At 46.4% G+C, this 24909-nt stretch overlaps 1 protein-coding gene across 1 annotated transcript in view; it reads left to right on the top strand.

Annotated features, from left to right (window-relative positions):
- LOC139401811 (formin-2-like) overlaps positions 1-24909 on the top strand; it is a 129728-nt gene that overhangs the window by 96178 nt on the left and 8641 nt on the right. Inside the window, exons 16-18 of the mRNA XM_071145782.1 lie at positions 2621-2713; positions 9224-9275; positions 9721-9870. Of these exons, the coding sequence (XP_071001883.1) occupies positions 2621-2713; positions 9224-9275; positions 9721-9870 (295 nt within the window). The remainder of the gene's footprint in view (positions 1-2620; positions 2714-9223; positions 9276-9720; positions 9871-24909) is intronic.

The following is a 24909-nucleotide window of genomic DNA, read 5'->3' as shown; positions in this document are numbered from 1 at the left end:
TCAATGTGGAGGCTATATACAGGGGGTACAGGTACAGAGTCAATGTGGAGGCTATATACAGGGGGTACCAGTACAGAGTCAATGTGGAGGCTATATACAGGGGGTACCGGTACAGAGTCAATGTGGAGGCTATATACAGGGGGTACCGGTACAGAGTCAATGTGGAGGCTATATACAGGGTATTACGGTACAGAGTCAATGTGGAGGCTATATACAGGGGGTACCGGTACAGAGTCAATGTGGAGGCTATATACAGGGGGTACCGGTACAGAGTCAATGTGGAGGCTATATACAGGGGGTACCGGTACAGAGTCAATGTGGAGGCTATATACAGGGGGTACCGGTACAGAGTCAATGTGGAGGCTATATACAGGGGGTACCGGTACAGAGTCAATGTGGAGGCTATATACAGGGGGTACCGGTACAGAGTCAATGTGGAGGCTATATACAGGGGGTACCGGTGCAGAGTCAATGTGGAGGCTATATACAGGTGGGTACCGGTACAGAGTCAATGTGGAGGCTATATACAGGGGGTACCGGTACAGAGTCAATGTGGAGGCTATATACAGGGGGTACCGGTACAGAGTCAATGTGGAGGCTATATACAGGGGGTACCGGTACAGAGTCAATGTGGAGGCTATATACAGGGTATTACGGTACAGAGTCAATGTGGAGGCTATATACAGGGGGTACCGGTACAGAGTCAATGTGGAGGCTATATACAGGGGGTACCGGTACAGAGTCAATGTGGAGGCTATATACAGGGGGTACCGGTACAGAGTCAATGTGGAGGCTATATACAGGGGGTACCGGTACAGAGTCAATGTGGAGGCTATATACAGGGGTACCGGTACAGAGTCAATGTGGAGGCTATATACAGGGGGTACCGGTACAGAGTCAATGTGGAGGCTATATGCAGGGGGTACCGGTACAGAGTCAATGTGGAGGCTATATACAGGGGGTACCGGTACAGAGTCAATGTGGAGGCTATATACAGGGGGTACCGGTGCAGAGTCAATGTGGAGGCTATATACAGGTGGGTTCCGGTACAGAGTCAATGTGGAGGCTATATACAGGGGGTACCGGTACAGAGTCAATGTGGAGGCTATATACAGGGGGTACCGGTACAGAGTCAATGTGGAGGCTATATACAGGGGTACCGGTACAGAGTCAATGTGGAGGCTATATACAGGGGGTACCGGTACAGAGTCAATGTGGAGGCTATATACAGGGGGTACCGGTACAGAGTCAATGTGGAGGCTATATACAGGGGGTACCGGTACAGAGTCAATGTGGAGGCTATATACAGGGTGTACCGGTACAGAGTCAATGTGGAGGCTATATACAGGGGTACCGGTACAGAGTCAATGTGGAGGCTATATACAGGGGGTACCGGTACAGAGTCAATGTGGAGGCTATATACAGGGGGTACTGGTACAGAGTCAATGTGGAGGCTATATACAGGGGGTACCGGTACAGAGTCAATGTGGAGGCTATATACAGGGGGTACCGGTACAGAGTCAATGTGGAGGCTATATACAGGGTGTTACGGTAGTGAAAATGGCAGTGAAGACACTTGCCAGTTGGACAGACGGACAGGTACCGGAGGCTATATACAACAGGGGGTACAGAGTCAATCTCCTCCCGTAACTCTGACATCAACAGTAATGTACTTCATTAAAAGCTGCGGTTCAGCGCTCAGCGAGTGTCTTATAACCCACTGCACTGGTTTCCTCATTCTTAGCCTCGAGTCCATCTGGTTACTAGCCCGATAAGCAGCTTTATTCAGTAAACTAGCTCTCAACTTAACAGTTCCTTTCGGTGTGGGATACTACCCCAACACATAGCATTGAGTGGCTTGTTTTCTATTTTTCAGGAATGCTGCTAACTTCAGCTTCACTTTACAGAGTGAAGTTACCTCAGTTAGCAGCACATTACCCGTCCTGGTAATATGTCTGGCCCTGCGGCCTTGAGTGTTGACTTGTTTAAAGGTCTTACTCACATCGGCTGCGGAGACCGTGATCGCACAGTCTTCTGGAACAGCTAGTGCTCTCATGCATGTTTCAGTGTTACTTGCCTCGAAGTTAGCATAGAAGTTATTTAGCTCCTCTGGTAGGCTCGTGTCACAGGGCAGCTCTCGGCTGTGCTGAGTCATATTTATCAACGAGTGATAGTTGATCAGGATAGGTTTGTTTTCTCTAAGTACAGGGCCCATTTCAGGAATGTTACGGATGTTAGAGAAGCGGGCTGGTTTCATGTGAAACTATAGCTAGGTCATAGTAACATGGGTTTAGCTACACTGAGGATGACCACTGGTTGGGCACTAATCTGTTATGGTCGACATTGTATGTAGCCTAGGGGTTAGAGCGTTGGGCATGTAACCAAATGGTTGCTGGTTTGAAGGTACAAATCTGTCGTTCTGCTCCTGAACAAGGGAGTTAACCCCCGCTGTTCCCCGGTAGGCCGTCATTGTAAATAATAATTTGTTCTTAACTGACTTGCCTAGTTAAAGGTTAAATATTTACATATCTTCAATGGTGATTTTTCTCTTGAAATCAGTCATTGTATTGCCATTCTGTGGCCATTTTGTAAACAGTTTAGTATTGTCCTCTCATTCCAGCGTGCAACACAGAGGTGGAGAAGGTGTGTCAAGTGTCATCTGAAGATCACCTGCAGCCCTTCAAGGACAAGATGGAGGAATTCCTCAGCCAAGGTAGGAGAGAACACTACTATGGACACACACACACACACACACACACACACACACACACACACACACACACACACACACACTACTATGGACACACACACACACACACACACTACTATGGACACACACACACACACACACACTACTATGGACACACACACAAACACACACACTACTATGGACACACACACAAACACACACACTACTATGGACACACACACAAACACTACTATGGACACACACACAAACACTACTATGGACACAGACACACACACACACACACACACACACACACACACACACTACTATGGACACACACACACACATGCGCACTACTATGCACACAAACACACTACTATGTACACAAACACACACACACACTACTATGGACACACACACACTACTATGTACACAAACACCCACACGCACTACTATGGACACACACGGACGGACACACACATCTTTGTTTTCTGGACTTTTTGAGGAGTAAAATTGTATTCCCATTCAATGTCCTATTTTCCCCCGAACCCTAAACGTAACCCGAACCCTAAAGCCTAAAATATAATTTTAACATATTCAGGAAACAAAAAAAGTCCTAGAGTTTTGTTATCCAACCTTGTCAGAACATTCTGGTAAGGTAGGAAACATGTACACACACACACCTCAATCTGATGCCATGCAGTGTGGACGTCAACTCAACCTGATGCCAAGCAGTGTGGACGTCACCTCAACCTGATGCCAAGCAGTGTGGACGTCACCTCAACCTGATGCCAAGCAGTGTGGACGACACCTCAACCTGATGCCAAGCAGTGTGGACGACACCTCAACCTGATGCAAAGCAGTGTGGACGTCACCTCAACCTGATGCCAAGCAGTGTGGACGTCACCTCAACCTGATGCCAAGCAGTGTGGACGTCACCTCAACCTGATGCCAAGCAGTGTGGACGACACCTCAACCTGATGCCAAGCAGTGTGGACGACACCTCAACCTGATGCCAAGCAGTGTGGACGTCACCTCAACCTGATGCCAAGCAGTGTGGACGTCACCTCAACCTGATGCCAAGCAGTGTGGACGTCACCTCAACCTGATGCCAAGCAGTGTGGACGACACCTCAACCTGATGCCAAGCAGTGTGGACGACACCTCAACCTGATGCCAAGCAGTGTGGACGACACCTCAACCTGATGCCAAGCAGTGTGGACGACACCTCAACCTGATGCCAAGCAGTGTGGACGACACCTCAACCTGATGCCAAGCAGTGTGGACGTCACCTCAACCTGATGCCAAGCAGCGACACCTCAACCTGATGCCAAGCAGCGACACCTCAACCTGATGCCAAGCAGCGACACCTCAACCTGATGCCAAGCAGCGACACCTCAACCTGATGCCAAGCAGCGACACCTCAACCTGATGCCAAGCAGCGACACCTCAACCTGATGCCAAGCAGCGACACCTCAACCTGATGCCAAGCAGCGACACCTCAACCTGATGCCAAGCAGCGACACCTCAACCTGATGCCAAGCAGCGACACCTCAACCTGATACCAAGCAGTGTCACCTCAACCTGATGCCAAGCAGCGACACCTCAACCTGATGCCAAGCAGCGACACCTCAACCTGATGCCAAGCAGCGACACCTCAACCTGATGCCAAGCAGCGACACCTCAACCGGATGCCAAGCAGTGTGGACGTCACCTCAACCTGATGCCAAGCGGCGTCACCTCAACCTGATGCCAAGCGGCGTCACCTCAACCTGATGCCAAGCGGCGTCACCTCAACCTGATGCCAAGCGGCGTCACCTCAACCTGATGCCAAGCGGCGACACCTCAACCTGATGCCAAGCAGTGTGGACGTCACCTCAACCTGATGCCAAGCAGTGTGGACGTCACCTCAACCTGATGCCAAGCAGTGTGGACGACACCTCAACCTGATGCCAAGCAGTGTGGACGACACCTCAACCTGATGCAAAGCAGTGTGGACGTCACCTCAACCTGATGCCAAGCAGTGTGGACGTCACCTCAACCTGATGCCAAGCAGTGTGGACGTCACCTCAACCTGATGCCAAGCAGTGTGGACGACACCTCAACCTGATGCCAAGCAGTGTGGACGACACCTCAACCTGATGCCAAGCAGTGTGGACGTCACCTCAACCTGATGCCAAGCAGTGTGGACGTCACCTCAACCTGATGCCAAGCAGTGTGGACGTCACCTCAACCTGATGCCAAGCAGTGTGGACGACACCTCAACCTGATGCCAAGCAGTGTGGACGACACCTCAACCTGATGCCAAGCAGTGTGGACGACACCTCAACCTGATGCCAAGCAGTGTGGACGACACCTCAACCTGATGCCAAGCAGTGTGGACGACACCTCAACCTGATGCCAAGCAGTGTGGACGTCACCTCAACCTGATGCCAAGCAGCGACACCTCAACCTGATGCCAAGCAGCGACACCTCAACCTGATGCCAAGCAGCGACACCTCAACCTGATGCCAAGCAGCGACACCTCAACCTGATGCCAAGCAGCGACACCTCAACCTGATGCCAAGCAGCGACACCTCAACCTGATGCCAAGCAGCGACACCTCAACCTGATGCCAAGCAGCGACACCTCAACCTGATGCCAAGCAGCGACACCTCAACCTGATGCCAAGCAGCGACACCTCAACCTGATACCAAGCAGCGTCACCTCAACCTGATGCCAAGCAGCGACACCTCAACCTGATGCCAAGCAGCGACACCTCAACCTGATGCCAAGCAGCGACACCTCAACCTGATGCCAAGCAGCGACACCTCAACCGGATGCCAAGCAGTGTGGACGTCACCTCAACCTGATGCCAAGCGGCGTCACCTCAACCTGATGCCAAGCGGCGTCACCTCAACCTGATGCCAAGCGGCGTCACCTCAACCTGATGCCAAGCGGCGACACCTCAACCTGATGCCAAGCAGTGTGGACGTCACCTCAACCTGATGCCAAGCAGTGTGGACGTCACCTCAACCTGATGCCAAGCGGCGTCACCTCAACCTGATGCCAAGCGGCGTCACCTCAACCTGATGCCAAGCGGCGACACCTCAACCTGATGCCAAGCAGCGACACCTCAACCTGATGCCAAGCAGCGACACCTCAACCTGATGCCAAGCAGCGTCACCTCAACCTGATGCCAAGCAGCGTCACCTCAACCTGATGCCAAGCAGCGACACCTCAACCTGATGCCAAGCAGTGGTTAAGTTCATTAGCTATTTTAGATTGATTCTGTCTTTAAGACTAAAATACCTTTTAAAGCAAACAATCTCTGCTCTCTGAAAGGCGTGCAGACTGGAAGCTTCTCTCCGTGCGATACGATATATTTTTTTGTCTTGCGCTAGGACATGAGGACTGCCATACCCAACTGACGCCCCTTACTACGCTCAACTGAAAGACTTTCTTTCTGCCAATGATAGGATCGCATTAAATATTCTTCAGAAGCATGCATCCTTGTGACTGGACAAACCCGACGACGAGGAGCTTCATGCCAACTTGAATGTCCATTAGGACGTGGAATTCTTGTCACGCCCCCATTTTAATTTCAATTTTTTTTATGGCATCTCGTTATCATTTATCAGCGGGAAAAATTGTTTGACAAATATTATGTTATTGTTGACAAAATGAACACTGACGTTTCAATGATGCCAATTTATTAGTCCACTGAGGGAGAGAGTTTCATTGTGTAATGATTTTACTGAGTTCCATTCATATAATTAGTAAATGTAAATTCATTTATGGAACTCACATGACTGGGCAGGGGTGCAGCTATGGGGTGGGCCTGGGAGGGCACAGGCCCACCCACAGGGGAGCTAGGCCCAGCCAATCAGAAATTAGTTTTCCCCACAAAAGGGTTTATTACAGACATAAATAGTCCCCCCCCCCCAGACGATCCCGCTGATGAGGAAGTCGGATGTGGAGGTACCGGGAATGGCGAGCTACAAGTGGTCTGCTGCTGTGAGGTCACTTGGACAAACTGCAAATTATGGTGGAGAAACATTGGATTTCTATTGTTATGGTTCAGTGGAGAGATTGATCTGAACTGGTTGTTTAATCTCACCCAGTGGACTTCACATTATTGACTTCTTGATGATCTTCCCCTGAAATGTACTAATTCCAAATTCCTCACATTCATTACCCCCCCCCCCCCCCTGTTTTCTTAAGAAAATGATATGGACCCCAGTTGAAAGCAAATCACTGAGCAGTAATTTCACCTATTGAGAGGCATTATAAATCAAAGTGACTCTGGTATCCTGCTTGATTGTCGTGGCAGACTATTCCGGGCTCAGAGCTGTCGTGGTCTGGGTTATCTGGATGTGATTAGCCCGGACCAGTAAGAACCCAGGGAAAGCTCCGCCCCGAAAACAATATTTTGGTATTTGATTAATTCGTCCATTGTTGACATCGTCCCAAAATATTGAACTTTCAAAATACAGAAATCATCCCCGTATGATGCATTTTGTTGCATAATTTGCTGCTGCATTTTGAATCATATGAATCCAAATGCAAGGATGGTTTCTGTATTTTGGTAGTTACATACCTTCACATGAGTGTAGACAAGCAAAACATTTTGGGACGAATGAAACAAATTCCCAAAGAGTTTTTTGGATGGCGTTTTCCTTTATCATGGTGGATAATCCCTCGTGACCATTGACGTTCCGTCCACCATGAGAGATATTGGTAACCTTCTATGGCCATTCATCTTTGCCTGTGACCCGTGAGGACCTCAGGGTCTGGGGTGTCGGGCGTTAACCCCTGAGCTGTCTGCCTGGAGATGTCAACGTTTCTGCCCCCCCCCCCCTTCCACCTCTCACGCCGAGAACCTCACTGCTGCAGGCTGCTGTGTCACTCTCCATTCAGCTTCACGGTGGAATCTGTCTTTTTACCCACAACTGGGATCAATTTGTCAGAGAGCACCCCTGGCACTGACCCCTGATAGCCCAGGAAGGTGCAACCCCTAATGCCTCTAATGGAGACCCTACTTCCCCAGATCGCCCACTACCAGAGCCACCGATGCCATGGCTAACTGCACTCTAACGAACAGTTATTCAGGAACTTCCAAGTGGGTCGTAGGCTGATGTATGACAGCACCCACACACTTTACATTGAACTGGGAATCTAAATGGTTGCTTTGTCTGGGTGGAGCTCTCCCTGACTGGGAGGTAGAGGTTGTCTGTCTGACTGGGAGGTAGAGGTTGTCTGTCTGACTGGGAGGTAGAGGTTGTCTGTCTGACTGGGAGGTAGAGGTTGTCTGTCTGACTGGGAGGTAGAGGTTGTCTGTCTGACTGGGAGGTAGAGGTTGTCTGTCTGACTGGGAGGTAGAGGTTTGTCTGTCTGACTGGGAGGTAGAGGTTTGTCTGTCTGACTGGGAGGTAGAGGTTTGTCTGTCTGACTGGGAGGTAGAGGTTTGTCTGTCTGACTGGGAGGCGAAGGTTGTCTGTCTGACTGGGAGGCGAAGGTTGTCTGTCTGACTGGGAGGCGAAGGTTGTCTGTCTGACTGGGAGGCGAAGGTTGTCTGTCTGACTGGGAGGCGAAGGTTGTCTGTCTGACTGGGAGGCGAAGGTTGTCTGTCTGACTGGGAGGCGAAGGTTGTCTGTCTGACTGGGAGGCGAAGGTTGTCTGTCTGACTGGGAGGCGAAGGTTGTCTGTCTGACTGGGAGGCGAAGGTTGTCTGTCTGACTGGGAGGCGAAGGTTGTCTGTCTGACTGGGAGGCGAAGGTGGTCTTGGCGGTGGTCTGTCTGACCTGTAGACCAATTGGATGGTTTTGTGTGGGACCACAGATCTTATTGTTCACTATGTCAATAGGTTCCACCTGTAGACCAATAGGATGTTTTAGTGAGGGACCACACATCTTATTGTTCACTATGTCAATAGGTTCCACCTGTAGACCAATAGGATGGTTTTGTGTGGGACCACAGATCTTATTGTTCACTATGTCAATAGGTTCCACCTGAAGACCAATAAGATTGTGTAGTGAGGGACCACAGAGATCTTATTGTTCACTGTACAGTACCAGTCAAAAGTTTGGACAGACCAAGTCATTCAAGGATTTTAGTTTATTTTTATGATTTTCTTCCTTGTAGAATAATACTGAATAACTATGAAATAACACATATGGAATCATGTAGTAACCAAAAAAGTGTTAAACAAATCAAAATATATTTTAGATTCTTTAAAGTAGCCACCCTTTGCCTTGACCACTTTGCACACTCTTGGAATTCTGTCAACTAGTACCCTCATTGAGAGACGAGGCTGTTCTGAGACCTGTCAACTACTAACCAACTAGTACCCTCATTGAGAGACGAGGCTGTTCTGAGACCTGTCAACTACTAACCAACTACTACCCTCATTGAGAGACGAGGCTGTTCTGAGACCTGTCAACTACTAATCAACTACTATCCTGACTGAGAGACAAGGCTGTTCTGACTACTACTGAGAAACGAGCGATCCTACTTACAATAACCACTGTTGTCGTTCATGTTTTCTGTCTTGCAGCTAAATCTGAACTGGAGGTCCAGGAGACGCAGCTCAGTGACACTCACAAGTTGTAAGGAACCGTTTCAATGCAGTCATAACATCTGTACCTACCACTTTAAGATACATTTATGAGTTCTATACCCACTGGGCAATGGTTGAATCAACGTTGTTGAATCATTGAAATGACGTGGAACCAACGTAGAATCGACGTTGAGTTGATGTCTATGCCCAGTGGGTAGAAATGAAGTTTTTTTTTGTGTGTGTGTGTGTTTTCTTCTGAGTTTAAGCAAACAGTGTTGTCATCCAATATAGCAGCATAGTTTGACAGTTTGGAATAAAGTAGAGTTGTTAGATAGTAAAGCTCTATATTTTGGGAACCCCTATTTAATGAATACCTCATATGAAACATGAAACATAGTGTAGGGTATTTGTTCCTACAGTTGTAAAACACATTCTATCTTTGTTTCGTTACCCTCCGTCTGCGTTGGTTGTTCCATAATGGTGTGTTGTTGTAGGTTCCTGGAGTTGACGGTGTTCTACCAGGTGAAGGCTAAGATGGGAGAGAAGGAGGTTTCCCCCCACACCTTCTTCTCCGTGTGGCACGACTTCTCCTCCGACTTTAAAGACCTGTGGAAGAAGGAGAACAAGATGATCCTACAGGAAAGGTACCAACCAGTCGTGTGTTTTTTTTTAAACAACCAGATGTTTATGTTCAGCTAACTGAATGGAAGACTGTGCTTTGTCTCACTGAAACTCATTGAGACCGGTTGGTTACTTTCCAGGAATCAGAAATGCATCAGGATTGACTTGTTGGATACATGATGTTCTTCTCTGTTTTTAAAGAAGGACTGTTACAGATATATGTGTTTTCCCCAGGGCTTTATGGGCTTAACAGGGCGTGATAGGGCTTTACAGGGCGTGATAGGGCTTTACAGGGCGTGATAGGGCTTTACAGGGCGTGATAGGGCTTAACAGGGCGCGATAGGGCTTAACAGGGCGTGATAGGGCTTAACAGGGCGTGATAGGGCTTAACAGGGCGTGATAGGGCTTTACAGGGCGTGATAGGGCTTTACAGGGCGTGATAGGGCTTAACAGGGCGTGATAGGGCTTAACAGGGCGTGATAGGGCTTAACAGGGCGTGATAGGGCTTAACAGGGCGTGATAGGGCTTAACAGGGCGTGATAGGGCTTTACAGGGCGTGATAGGGCTTTACAGGGCGTGATAGGGCTTAACAGGGCGTGATAGGGCTTAACAGGGCGTTATAGGGCGTGATAGGGCTTTATACTGTTTGCACTTGAAGTGTATTTATCTTCTGAGGTTGATTTCTACTCTGTCATCACTGCTGACATTTCTACCAGCTTGACTCTGCTGGGTCTTCAGTGTAGAGAATCATTGTACCATCTAAACCGCTGTGAATTAAATATATTTTTCATAACAAAAATATTGTATTTTCAGCTGTTTGAAGCTGGTGTTACAAAACCGTAAGTCGGACGCAAAAATAGGTCTTTTTTGAAGCATAGAAATAGAGCAGATCTACCCGCTTCTTAGACTTGTTTTCAATGACAACGACAGATCTATAACATACACATCTTTGTGAATTTGTTTGGGTCGCCCAAAAAGTAACACATAGCAGCTTTAAGTTACCACACATGCTTTTCCAGCGATCTTAGGGACAGTATTAGGAGGAATTGTTTTATATTAGTCAGCGGTCTAACAGACAGTGTTAGGAGGAATTGTTTTCTATTAGTCAGTGGTCTAACAGACAGTATTAGGAGGAATTGTTTTATATTAGTCAGTGGTCTAACAGACAGGAGGAATTGTTTTCTATTAGTCAGTGGTCTAACAGACAGTATTAGGAGGAATTGTTTTCTATTAGTCAGTGGTCTAACAGACAGTATTAGGAGGAATTGTTTTCTATTAGTCAGTGGTCTAACAGACAGGAGGTATTGTTTTATATTAGTCAGTGGTCTAACAGACAGGAGGTATTGTTTTATATTAGTCAGTGATCTAACAGACAGGAGGTATTGTTTTATATTAGTCAGTGGTCTAACAGACAGTATTAGGAGGAATTGTTTTATATTAGTCAGTGGTCTAACAGACAGTATTAGGAGGAATTGTTTTATATTAGTCAGTGGTCTAACAGACAGTATTAGGAGGAATTGTTTTATATTAGTCAGTGGTCTAACAGACAGTATTAGGAGGAATTGGTTTATATTAGTCAGTGGTCTAACAGACAGTATTAGTAGGTATTGTTTTATATTAGTCAGTGGTCTAACAGACAGGAGGTATTGTTTTATATTAGTCAGTGGTCTAACAGACAGGAGGTATTGTTTTATATTAGTCAGTGGTCTAACAGACAGTATTAGGAGGAATTGTTTTATATTAGTCAGTGGTCTAACAGACAGTATTAGTAGGTATTGTTTTATATTAGTCAGTGGTCTAACAGACAGGAGGTATTGTTTTATATTAGTCAGTGGTCTAACAGACAGGAGGTATTGTTTTATATTAGTCAGTGGTCTAACAGACAGTATTAGGAGGAATTGTTTTATATTAGTCAGTGGTCTAACAGACAGTATTAGTAGGTATTGTTTTATATTAGTCAGTGGTCTAACAGACAGGAGGTATTGTTTTATATTAGTCAGTGGTCTAACAGACAGGAGGTATTGTTTTATATTAGTCAGTGGTCTAACAGACAGTATTAGGAGGAATTGTTTTATATTAGTCAGTGGTCTAACAGACAGTATTAGGAGGAATTGTTTTATATTAGTCAGTGGTCTAACAGACAGGAGGAATTGTTTTATATTAGTCAGTGGTCTAACAGACAGGAGGAATTGTTTTATATTAGTCAGTGGTCTAACAGACAGAAGGAATTGTTTTATATTAGTCAGTGGTCTAACAGACAGTATTAGGAGGAATTGTTTTATATTAGTCAGTGGTCTAACAGACAGGAGGAATTGTTTTATATTAGTCAGTGGTCTAACAGACAGTATTAGGAGGAATTGTTTTATATTAGTCAGTGGTCTAACAGACAGTATTAGGAGGAATTGGTTTATATTAGTCAGTGGTCTAACAGACAGTATTAGTAGGTATTGTTTTATATTAGTCAGTGGTCTAACAGACAGGAGGTATTGTTTTATATTAGTCAGTGGTCTAACAGACAGGAGGTATTGTTTTATATTAGTCAGTGGTCTAACAGACAGTATTAGTAGGTATTGTTTTATATTAGTCAGTGGTCTAACAGACAGGAGGTATTGTTTTATATTAGTCAGTGGTCTAACAGACAGGAGGTATTGTTTTATATCAGTCAGTGGTCTAACAGACAGGATGTATTGTTTTATATTAGTCAGTGGTCTAACAGACCGTATTAGGAGGAATTGTTTTATATTAGTCAGTGGTCTAACAGACAGGAGGAATTGTTTTATATTAGTCAGTGGTCTAACAGACAGTATTAGGAGGAATTGTTTTATATTAGTCAGTGGTCTAACAGACAGTATTAGGATGAATTGTTTTATATTAGTCAGTGGTCTAACAGACCGGAGGAATTGTTTTATATTAGTCAGTGGTCTAACAGGCAGTATTAGGAGGAATTGTTTTATATTAGTCATCTAACAGAGACAGTATTACTCTTGCGGTGGTCTTGGTGTGTGTGTCGTATTCTGTTCCATTAGTATTCCATCACTGTTGTTACCCCCATGGTTGAATCGTGATCTCCCATAACGTTCCCCATATGTTTAATATCAGATCATATCTGTCTCCATTAAAACCCATTCAAAAAGCAGGCAAACCTGTCACTGAACCACATCAGTGAATATGTATTCATCCCCAATATTAAAAAGACTGCTAAGGATTTGTCCCAAATGGCACCCTATTCCCTATATTGTGCACTACTTTTGACCAAGTATCCTTAGGGAGTAGGGTGCCGTTTGGGACATAGACTAGACTGGTCCGGTTAGCTTCCAGTTGTCCGATGAGGTTTCCTGATAATACAGAGTCAACAAAGTAGAAATGAGCCCCTGACCCCGGGGAAGAGATGAGGGTTACTGTTTGTTATACATTACAAACCCCCAACCACTAAAGGACCAGGGATCACACACATCAACACACATCTTGCTTCTCTCTGTCTGGATCTGGTACGATAATGTCTAGTTTCTCTCTGTCTGGATCTGGTCTAGTTTCTCTCTGTCTGGATCTGGTCTAGTTTCTCTGTCTGGATCTGGTACGATAATGTCTAGTTTCTCTCTGTCTGGATCTGGTATGATAATGTCTAGTTTCTCTCTGTCTGGATCTGGTATGATAATGTCTAGTTTCTCTCTGTCTGGATCTGGTTCGATGATGTCTAGGTTCTCTGTCTGGATCTGGTACGATAATGTCTAGTTTCTCTGTCTGGATCTGGTACGATAATGTCTAGTCTCTCTGTCTGGATCTGGTATGATAATGTCTGGATCTGGTTATTATAATGTCTAGTTTCTCTGTCTGGATCTGGTACAATAATGTCTAGTTTCTCTCTGTCTGGATTGATAATGTCTGGGTTTCTCTCTGTCTGGATTGATAATGTCTGGGTTTCTCTCTGTCTGGTTCTGGTACGATAATGTCTAGTTTCTCTGTCTGGATCGGGTACGATAATGTCTAGTTTCTCTGTCTGGATCGGGTACGATAATGTCTAGGCTCTGTCTGGATCGGGTACGATTATGTCTAGTCTCTGTCTGGATCTGGTATGATAATGTCTAGTCTCTCTGTCTGGATCTGGTATGATAATGTCTAGTTTCTCTGTCTGGATCTGGTACGATAATGTCTAGTTTCTCTGTCTGGATCTGGTACGATAATGTCTAGTTTCAGGTTACTCTGAATGCATAGAGAACGTCCCTGCACTGCTCGGCAGTACAAGAGGGTGTGTGTGTGTGTGTGTGTGTGACACCGCGGTGCCCTGTGAGAGTCGTACAGATGTTGGTCATGGTTTCAGGGCATTAACCTGGAGGAGAGGAGGGAAGTGGTTTGTAAAGAAAACATCAGGAGTCTCATCATCATCTTGTTCCCATTGGGTTGTAAGGTTTGTTCAGGCAAAGTAACAGTTTGTTTTCCCACAATCAGAGGGCACTTTAGACCCCTGTACTGTATTCTGATAGGTAACACTTTAGACCCCTGTACTGCATTCTGATAGGTAACACTTCTGACCCCTATTCTGCATTCTGATAGGTAACACTTCTGACCCCTGTACTGCATTCTGATAGGTAACACTTCTGACCCCTATTCTGCATTCTGATAGGTAACACTTCTGACCCCTGTACTGCATTCTAATAGGTAACACTTCTGACCCCTATTCTGCATTCTGATAGGTAACACTTCTGACCCCTATTCTGCATTCTGATAGGTAACACTTCTGACCCCTGTACTGCATTCTGATAGGTAACACTTCTGACCCCTGTACTGCATTCTGATAGGTAACACTTCTGACCCCTGTACTGCATTCTGATAGGTAACACTTCTGACCCCTATTCTGCATTCTGATAGGTAACACTTCTGACCCCTGTACTGCATTCTGATAGGTAACACTTCTGACCCCTATTCTGCATTCTGATAGGTAACACTTTAGACCCCTATTCTGCATTCTGATAGGTAACACTTCTGACCCCTGTACTGCATTCTGATAGGTAACACTTCTGACCCCTATTCTGTATTCTGATAGGTAACACTTCTGACCCCTATTCTGCATTCTGATAGGTAACACTTCTGACCCCTGTACTGCATTCGGATAGGTAACACTTTAGACCCCTATTCTGCATTCTGATAGGTAACACTTCTGTCCCCTGTACTGCATTCTGATAGGTAACACTTTAGACCCCTATTCTGTATTCTAATAGGTAACACTTCTGACCCCTGTACTGCATTCTAATAGGTAACACTTCTGACCCCTGTACTGCATTCTAATAGGTAACACTTCTGACCCCTATTCTGCATTCTGATAGGTAACACTTTAGACCCCTATTCTGCATTCTGATAGGTAACACTTCTGACCTGTACTGCATTCTGATAGGTAACACTTCTGACCCCTATTCTGCATTCTGATAGGTAACACTTCTGACCCCTGTACTGCATTCTGATAGGTAACACTTTAGACCCCTATTCTGCATTCTGATAGGTAACACTTCTGACCCCTGTACTGCATTCTGATAGGTAACACTTCTGACCCCTATTCTGTATTCTGATAGGTAACACTTCTGACCCCTATTCTGCATTCTGATAGGTAACACTTCTGACCCCTGTACTGCATTCGGATAGGTAACACTTTAGACCCCTATTCTGCATTCTGATAGGTAACACTTCTGTCCCCTGTACTGCATTCTGATAGGTAACACTTTAGACCCCTATTCTGTATTCTGATAGGTAACACTTCTGACCCCTGTACTGCATTCTAATAGGTAACACTTCTGACCCCTGTACTGCATTCTGATAGGTAACACTTCTGACCCCTGTACTGCATTCTGATAGGTAACACTTCTGACCCCTATTCTGCATTCTGATAGGTAACACTTCTGACCCCTGTACTGCATTCTGATAGGTAACACTTCTGACCCCTATTCTGCATTCTGATAGGTAACACTTCTGAGCCCTGTACTGCATTCTGATAGGTAACACTTCTGAGCACTGTACTGCATTCTGATAGGTAAGACTTCTGACCCCTGTACTGCATTCTGATAGGTAACACTTCTGAGCCCTGTACTGCATTCTGATAGGTAACACTTCTGACCCCTGTACTGCATTCTGATAGGTAACACTTCTGACCCCTATTCTGCATTCTGATAGGTAACACTTTAGACCCCTATTCTGCATTCTGATAGGTAACACTTCTGACCCCTGTACTGCATTCTGATAGGTAACACTTCTGACCCCTATTCTGCATTCTGATAGGTAACACTTCTGACCCCTGTACTGCATTCTGATAGGTAACACTTCTGACCCCTATTCTGTATTCTGATAGGTAACACTTCTGACCCCTATTCTGCATTCTGATAGGTAACACTTCTGACCCCTGTACTGCATTCTGATAGGTAACACTTTAGACCCCTATTCTGCATTCTGATAGGTAACACTTCTGACCCCTGTACTGCATTCTGATAGGTAACACTTTAGACCCCTATTCTGCATTCTGATAGGTAACACTTCTGACCCCTGTACTGCATTCTAATAGGTAACACTTCTGACCCCTATTCTGCATTCTGATAGGTAACACTTCTGACCCCTGTACTGCATTCTGATAGGTAACACTTCTGAGCCCTGTACTGCATTCTGATAGGTAACACTTTAGACCCCTGTACTGCATTCTGATAGGTAACACTTCTGACCCCTATTCTGCATTCTGATAGGTAACACTTCTGACCCCTGTACTGCATTCTGATAGGTGACACTTCTGACCCCTGTACTGCATTCTGATAGGTAACACTACTGACCCCTATTCTGCATTCTGATAGGTAACACTTCTGACCCCTGTACTGCATTCTAATAGGTAACACTTCTGACCCCTGTACTGCATTCTGATAGGTAACACTTCTGACCCTTGTACTGCATTCTGATAGGTAACACTTCTGACCCCTATTCTGCATTCTGATAGGTAACACTTCTGACCCCTGTATTGCATTCTGATAGGTAACACTTCTGACCCCTGTACTGCATTCTGATAGGTAACACTTCTGACCCCTGTACTGCATTCTAATAGGTAACACTTCTGACCCCTGTACTGCATTCTGATAGGTAACACTTCTGACCCCTATTCTGCATTCTGATAGGTAACACTTCTGACCCCTGTACTGCATTCTAATAGGTAACACTTCTGACGCCTGTACTGCATTCTGATAGGTAACACTTCTGACCCCTGTACTGCATTCTGATAGGTAACACTTTTGACCCCTGTACTGCATTCTGATAGGTAACACTTTCGACCCCTATTCTGCATTCTGATAGGTAACACTTCTGACCCCTGTACTGCATTCTGATAGGTAACACTTCTGACCCCTGTACTGCATTCTGATAGGTGACACTTCTGAGCCCTGTACTGCATTCTGATAGGTAACACTTCTGACCCCTGTACTGCATTCTGATAGGTAACACTTCTGACCCCTGTACTGCATTCTGATAGGTAACACTTCTGACCCCTGTACTGCATTCTGATAGGTAACACTTCTGACCCCTGTACTGCATTCTGATAGGTAACACTTCTGAGCACTGTACTGCATTCTGATAGGTAACACTTCTGACCCCTGTACTGCATTCTGATAGGTAACACTTTCGACCCCTATTCTGCATTCTAATAGGTAACACTTCTGACCCTTATTCTGCATTCTAATAGGTAACACTTCTGACCCCTGTACTGCATTCTGATAGGTAACACTTCTGACCCCTGTACTGCATTCTGATAGGTGACACTTCTGACCCCTGTACTGCATTCTGATAGGTAACACTTCTGACCCCTGTACTGCATTCTGATAGGTAACACTTCTGACCCCTGTACTGCATTCTGATAGGTAACACTTCTGACCCCTGTACTGCATTCTGATAGGTAACACTTCTGAGCCCTGTACTGCATTCTGATAGGTAACACTTCTGAGCACTGTACTGCATTCTGATAGGTAAGACTTCTGACCCCTGTACTGCATTCTGATAGGTAACACTTCTGAGCCCTGTACTGCATTCTGATAGGTAACACTTCTGACCCCTGTACTGCATTCTGATAGGTAACACTTCTGACCCCTGTACTGCATTCTGATAGGTAACACTTCTGACCCCTGTACTGCATTCTGATAGGTAAAACTTCTGAGCCCTGTACTGCATTCTGATAGGTAACACTTCTGACCCCTGTACTGCATTCTGATAGGTAACACTTCTGAGCACTGTACTGCATTCTGATAGGTAAGACTTCTGACCCCTGTACTGCATTCTGATAGGTAACACTTCTGACCCCTGTACTGCATTCTGATAGGTAACACTTTCGACCCCTATTCTGCATTCTAATAGGTAACACTTCTGACCCTTATTCTGCATTCTAATAGGTAACACTTCTGACCCCTGTACTGCATTCTGATAGGTAACACTTCTGACCCCTGTTCTGCATTCTGATAGGTGACACTTCTGACCCCTGTACTGCATTCTGATAGGTAACACTTCTGACCCCTGTACTGCATTCTGATAGGTAACACTTCTGACCCCTGTACTGCATTCTGATAGGTAACACTTCTGACCCCTGTACTGCATTCTGATAGGTAACACTTCTGAGCCCTGTACTGCATTCTGATAAGTAACACTTCTGAGCCCTGTACTGCATTCTGATAGGTAACACTTCTGACCCCTGTACTGCATTCTGATAGGTAACACTTCTGACCCCTGTACTGCATTCTGATAGGTAACACTTTCGACCCCTATTCTGCATTCTAATAGGTAACACTTCTGACCCTTATTCTGCATTCTAATAGGTAACACTTCTGACCCCTGTACTGCATTCTGATAGGTAACACTTCTGACCCCTGTACTGCATTCTGATAGGTGACACTTCTGACCCCTGTACTGCATTCTGATAGGTAACACTTCTGAGCCCTGTACTGCATTCTGATAGGTAACACTTCTGACCCCTGTACTGCATTCTAATAGGTAACACTTCTGACTCCTGTACTGCATTAACCAGAGGCTGTCCTCTGCATTCATTGACTCATCGTGGACGACTGTGTGATTTCTCTCTCCGTGGCCGACGTGTGTAAGACTCGTAAGGCCGCTGGGCCAGACAGAATACCAGGGGTCGTTTTTCAGAGCGTGTGCAGACCAGCTGGAAAGTGTCTTCGCTGACATTTTCAACATCTCCTTGTCTGAGTCTGTAATCCCAACATGTTTCAAAGCAGACCACCATCTCCTTGTCGGAGTCTGTAATCCCAACATGTTTCAAAGCAGACCATCTCCTTGTCGGAGTCTGTAATCCCAACATGTTTCAAAGCAGACCACAATTTTCTCTGTTCCAAAGAACTCCAAGACAACCTGCTTAAATGACTGTCGTCCTGCAGCGCCCACATCTGTCACCGTGAAATGCTTTGAATGTCCTGTCACACATCAACACCATCATCCCAGTCATGTAATAAACTTGACAGTACGTTTGTTTATATGTAACTCTGTGTTGTTTTGTCGCACTGCTTTGCTTTATCTTGGCCAGGTCGCAGTTGTAAATGAGAACTTGTTCTCAACTGGCCTACCTGGTTAAATTAAGGTGAAATAAAATCCTAAATAGTGTATCTCTGGCCCTTCCTCTGTTTGGCCTTATTTCCAATATATGAAATAAGATTTTCAACAACAACAAAAAAGAATGTTACCAAAACTGTACGAAATTATCCTAAATATAAACCATCAAGTTGGTGAATCCCATTGTTGTTTATTAAGAGGGATGAATGTTATTTTCCACACTTCTTTGCCGACGTCTAACTAGACCGGATCCAGACAGATCTTTGCCGACGTCTAACTAGACCGGTTCCAGACAGATCTTTGCTGACGTCTAACTAGACCGTATCCAGACAGATCTTTGCCGACGTCTAACTAGACCGGATCCAGACAGATCTTTGCCGATGTCTAACTAGACCGGATCCAGACAGATCTTTGCCGACGTCTAACTAGACCGGATCCAGACAGATCTTTGCCGACGTCTAACTAGACCGGATCCAGACAGATCTTTGCCGACGTCTAACTAGACCGGATCCAGACAGAGATCTTTGCCGACGTCTAACTAGACCGGATCCAGACAGAGATCTTTGCCGACGTCTATCTAGACCGGATCCAGACAGATCTTTGCCGACGTCTAACTAGACCGGATCCAGACAGATCTTTGCCGACGTCTAACTAGACCGGATCCAGACAGATCTTTGCCGACGTCGGTGTGTGTTTGGTTGTTTTGGCGTTAGACTGGCGGCAGTCGGGACATGTTCTAGTTGGACGAGGTGCAGAGTTCATTAATTAAGAAATTCATTAAGAAATCGAAATGTTCATTTACATATTTTCATTAATTAGGCTCTTTTCTCTTGAATCATATTGGTTTATCTAGGAGAAACTCATTAACAATATGGACACAGATTATTATTTGTTTTTAAAAGGAAAACTTTATGAAAACATTCGTTTGTTATTGAAATATAACTTAATTAAGAAAGATGTGATTGTCACAGATTTTCTGTCAATTACAAAAATGACTGAAGATTGTGGTAACTTTGGTAAACTACTGGTAGTTTTGCAACCCAATGCCTGGTACATAAAACCCCTGACCTTCAGACCTCAGAAGGACATGTGTAGGTTAGGAAGGTTTCTCCCAGGGGACAGAATGACCTGTCTAGGTTAGGAAGGTTTCTCCCAGGGGACAGAATGACCTGTCTAGGTTAGGAAGGTTTCTCCCCTTCGGGGACAGAATGACATGTCTAGGTTAGGAAGGTTTCTCCCAGGGGACATAATGACCTGTCTAGGTTAGGAAGGTTTCTCCCCTTCGGGGACAGAATGACCTGTCTAGGTTAGGAAGGTTTCTCCCCTTCGGGGACAGAATGACCTGTCTAGGTTAGGAAGGTTTCTCCCAGGGGACATAATGACATGTCTAGGTTAGGAAGGTTTCTCCCATGGGACAGAATGACATGTCTAGGTTAGGAAGGTTTCTCCCAGGGGACAGAATGACATGTCTAGGTTAGGAAGGTTTCTCCCCTTCGGGGACATAATGACATGTCTAGGTTAGGAAGGTTTCTCCCAGGGGACATAATGACATGTCTAGGTTAGGAAGGTTTCTCCCAGGGGACATAATGACATGTCTAGGTTAGGAAGGTTTCTCCCAGTGGACAGAATGACATGTCTAGGTTAGGAAGGTTTCTCCCCTTCGGGGACTGATTGATATGTCTAGGTTAGGAAGGTTTCTCCCAGGGGACATAATGACATGTCTAGGTTAGGAAGGTTTCTCCCAAGGGACATAATGACATGTCTAGGTTAGGAAGGTTTCTCCCAGGGGACAGATTGCCATGTCTAGGTTAGGAAGGTCTCTCCCAGGGGACAGATTGACATGTCTGGGTTAGGAAGGTTTCTCCCAGGGGACAGAATGACATGTCTAGGTTAGGAAGGTTTCTCCCAGGGGACAGAATGACATGTCTAGGTTAGGAAGGTTTCTCCCCTTCGGGGACTGATTGACATGTCTAGGTTAGGAAGGTTTCTCCCAGGGGACAGATTGCCATGTCTAGGTTAGGAAAGTTTCTCCCAGGGGACAGATTGACATGTCTGGGTTAGGAAGGTTTCTCCCAGGGGACAGAATGACATGTCTAGGTTAGGAAGGTTTCTCCCAAGGGACAGAATGACATGTCTCGGTATATGAATATTCGCCCTGTTCCACACTCTATTTCAGGGTTTATATTAATATTTGTTCAGCCTCTTGGCATATATTCTGGATATATCAGATCAGTTATCATTTATCACCCTGAATACATAAACACCAACACACACACGCATCCCTGATCACTACTGTCCTCTGGTGTGGCAGCCAGCTCTCATAAAGCAGACAGTGTGTCAAGAAGAGTCTCATTACAACAACACATTCCCATTTATGGTCCTGGAGACAGTCACTGGTTCTGTTGATGGTTTGGAGGTCAAGGAAATTAGACATGAAATGCACTGCATTCTTTCCTCTCCCCTTTCGTCTCCCCTTCCTCTTCCTTTCGTCTCCCCTTCCTCTCTCCTCTACCTCTCCCCTACCCCTCCTCTCTCCTTCCCCTACCCCTCCTCTCCTTCCCCTACCCCTCCTCTCCTTCCCCTACCCCTCCTCTCCTTCCCCTACCCCTCCTCTCCTTCCCCTACCCCTCCTCTCTCCTTCCCCTACCCCTCCTCTCTCCTTCCCCTACCCCTCCTCTCTCCTTCCCCTACCCCTCCTCTCTCCTTCTCCTACCCCTCCTCTCTCCTTGCCCTCCCCTCCTCTCTCCTTGCCCTCCCCTCCTCTCTCCTTGCCCTCCCCTCCTCTCTCCTTGCCCTCCCCTCCTCTCTCCTTGCCCTCCCCTCCTCTCTCCTTCCCCTCCCCTCCTCTCTCCTTCCCCTCCCCTCCTCTCTCCTTCCCCTCCCCTCCTCTCTCCTTCCCCTCCTCTCTCCTTCCCCTCCTCTCTCCTTCCCCTCCTCTCTCCTTCCCCTCCTCTCTCCTTCCCCTCCTCTCTCCTTCCCCTCCTCTCTCCCTCCCCTCCTCTCTCCCTCCCCTCCTCTCTCCCTCTCTCCTTCCCCTTCCCCTCTTCTCTCCTTCCCTTCCTCCTCTCCCCTTCCCCTCTTCTCTCCTTCCCCTCTCTCCTTCCCTCCTCATCCCCTCCTCTCCCCTTCCTCTCCTCTGTTTTGGTGGCAGGATAGTGATCCTCCTCCAGTACTTAACGAAGGGAAGCGTGGGGCTTGTGGACAGGTGCTGGGTAGAGAGGGTGTCAGGCTGTCAGTTAAGAACTTCCGACCACAGAGATTTAACATCTGGCTACAATTAAAATCTGTCATGAAGAGGATACTCTTTCTCTCACTCTCTCCTTACCGCTGCTGCTGCTCGCGCTCTCTCCTCTCTCTGCTCTTACTGCCCCTCTCTTTCTTTCTCTCTTACTCCCTCTCTTTCTTTCTCTCTTACTGCCTCTCTCTCTTTCTCTGTCTCTGTCTCACTTGCACACTGGAAGAGTAGTTCAGTTTCCTGTTGTGTCAGTTTGACTGAAGAATGTGAGAATATGACTCCGCCGGGTTGACTCCGCCGGGTTGACTCCGCCGGGTTGACTCCGCCGGGTCGACTCCGTCAGCTCTCCACAGTGGAACCCTGCAGCCCTGCCAGGGCTTGTTTTCCATTACCAACCCTTCCACCCCCTCTCTCTCTGGAGGACAAATCTGTTTTCCATTACCAACCCTTCCACCCCCTCTCTCTCTGGAGGACAAATCTGTTTTCCATTACCAACCCTTCCACCCCCTCTCTCTCTGGAGGACAAATCTGTTTTCCATTACCAACCCTTCCACCCCCTCTCTCTCTGGAGGACAAATCTGTTTTCCATTACCAACCCTTCCACCCCCTCTCTCTCTGGAGGACAAATCTGTTTTCCATTACCAACCCTTCCACCCCCTCTCTCTCTGGAGGACAAATCTGTTTTCCATTACCAACCCTTCCACCCCCTCTCTCTGGAGAACAAATCTGTTTTCCATTACCAACCCTTCCACCCCCTCTCTCTCTGGAGGACAAATCTGTTTTCCATTACCAACCCTTCCACCCCCTCTCTCTCTGGAGGACAAATCTGTTTTCCATTACTAACCCTTCCACCCCCTCTCTCTCTGGAGGACAAATCTGTTTTCCATTACCAACCCTTCCACCCCCTCTCTCTCTGGAGGACAAATCTGTTTTCCATTACCAACCCTTCCACCCCCTCTCTCTCTGGAGGACAAATCTGTTTTCCATTACCAACCCTTCCACCCCCTCTCTCTCTGGAGGACAAATCTGTTTTCCATTACCAACCCTTCCACCCCCTCTCTCTCTGGAGGACAAATCTGTTTTCCATTACCAACCCTTCCACCCCCTCTCTCTCTGGAGGACAAATCTGTTTTCCATTACCAACCCTTCCACCCCCTCTCTCTCTGGAGGACAAATCTGTTTTCCATTACCAACCCTTCCACCCCCTCTCTCTCTGGAGGACAAATCTGTTTTCCATTACCAACCCTTCCACCCCCTCTCTCTCTGGAGGACAAATCTGTTTTCCATTACCAACCCTTCCACCCCCTCTCTCTCTGGAGGACAAATCTGTTTTCCATTACCAACCCTTCCACCCCCTCTCTCTCTGGAGCACAAATCTGTTTTCCATTACCAACCCTTCCACCCCCTCTCTCTCTGGAGAACAAATCTGTTTTCCATTACCAACCCTTCCACCCCCTCTCTCTCTGGAGGACAAATCTGTTTTCCATTACCAACCCTTCCACCCCCTCTCTCTCTGGAGGACAAATCTGTTTTCCATTACCAACCCTTCCACCCCCTCTCTCTCTGGAGGACAAATCTGTTTTCCATTACCAACCCTTCCACCCCCTCTCTCTCTGGAGGACAAATCTGTTTTCCATTACCAACCCTTCCACCCCCTCTCTCTCTGGAGGACAAATCTGTTTTCCATTACCAACCCTTCCACCCCCTCTCTCTGGAGGACAAATCTGTTTTCCATTACCAACCCTTCCACCCCCTCTCTCTCTGGAGGACAAATCTGTTTTCCATTACCAACCCTTCCACCCCCTCTCTCTCTGGAGGACAAATCTGTTTTCCATTACCAACCCTTCCACCCCCTCTCTCTCTGGAGGACAAATCTGTTTTCCATTACCAACCCTTCCACCCCCTCTCTCTCTGGAGGACAAATCTGTTTTCCATTACCAACCCTTCCACCCCCTCTCTCTCTGGAGGACAAATCTGTTTTCCATTACTAACCCTTCCACCCCCTCTCTCTCTGGAGGACAAATCTGTTTTCCATTACCAACCCTTCCACCCCCTCTCTCTCTGGAGGACAAATCTGTTTTCCATTACCAACCCTTCCACCCCCTCTCTCTCTGGAGGACAAATCTGTTTTCCATTACCAACCCTTCCACCCCCTCTCTCTCTGGAGGACAAATCTGTTTTCCATTACCAACCCTTCCACCCCCTCTCTCTCTGGAGGACAAATCTGTTTTCCATTACCAACCCTTCCACCCCCTCT

The sequence above is a fragment of the Oncorhynchus clarkii genome, unplaced genomic scaffold, assembly GCF_045791955.1.
Source record: "Oncorhynchus clarkii lewisi isolate Uvic-CL-2024 unplaced genomic scaffold, UVic_Ocla_1.0 unplaced_contig_200_pilon_pilon, whole genome shotgun sequence".
In the NCBI taxonomy this organism is placed as follows: domain Eukaryota; kingdom Metazoa; phylum Chordata; class Actinopteri; order Salmoniformes; family Salmonidae; genus Oncorhynchus; species Oncorhynchus clarkii.
The sequence above is the reverse complement of the archived record's forward strand: the minus strand, read 5'-3'. Positions and strand labels throughout refer to the sequence as shown.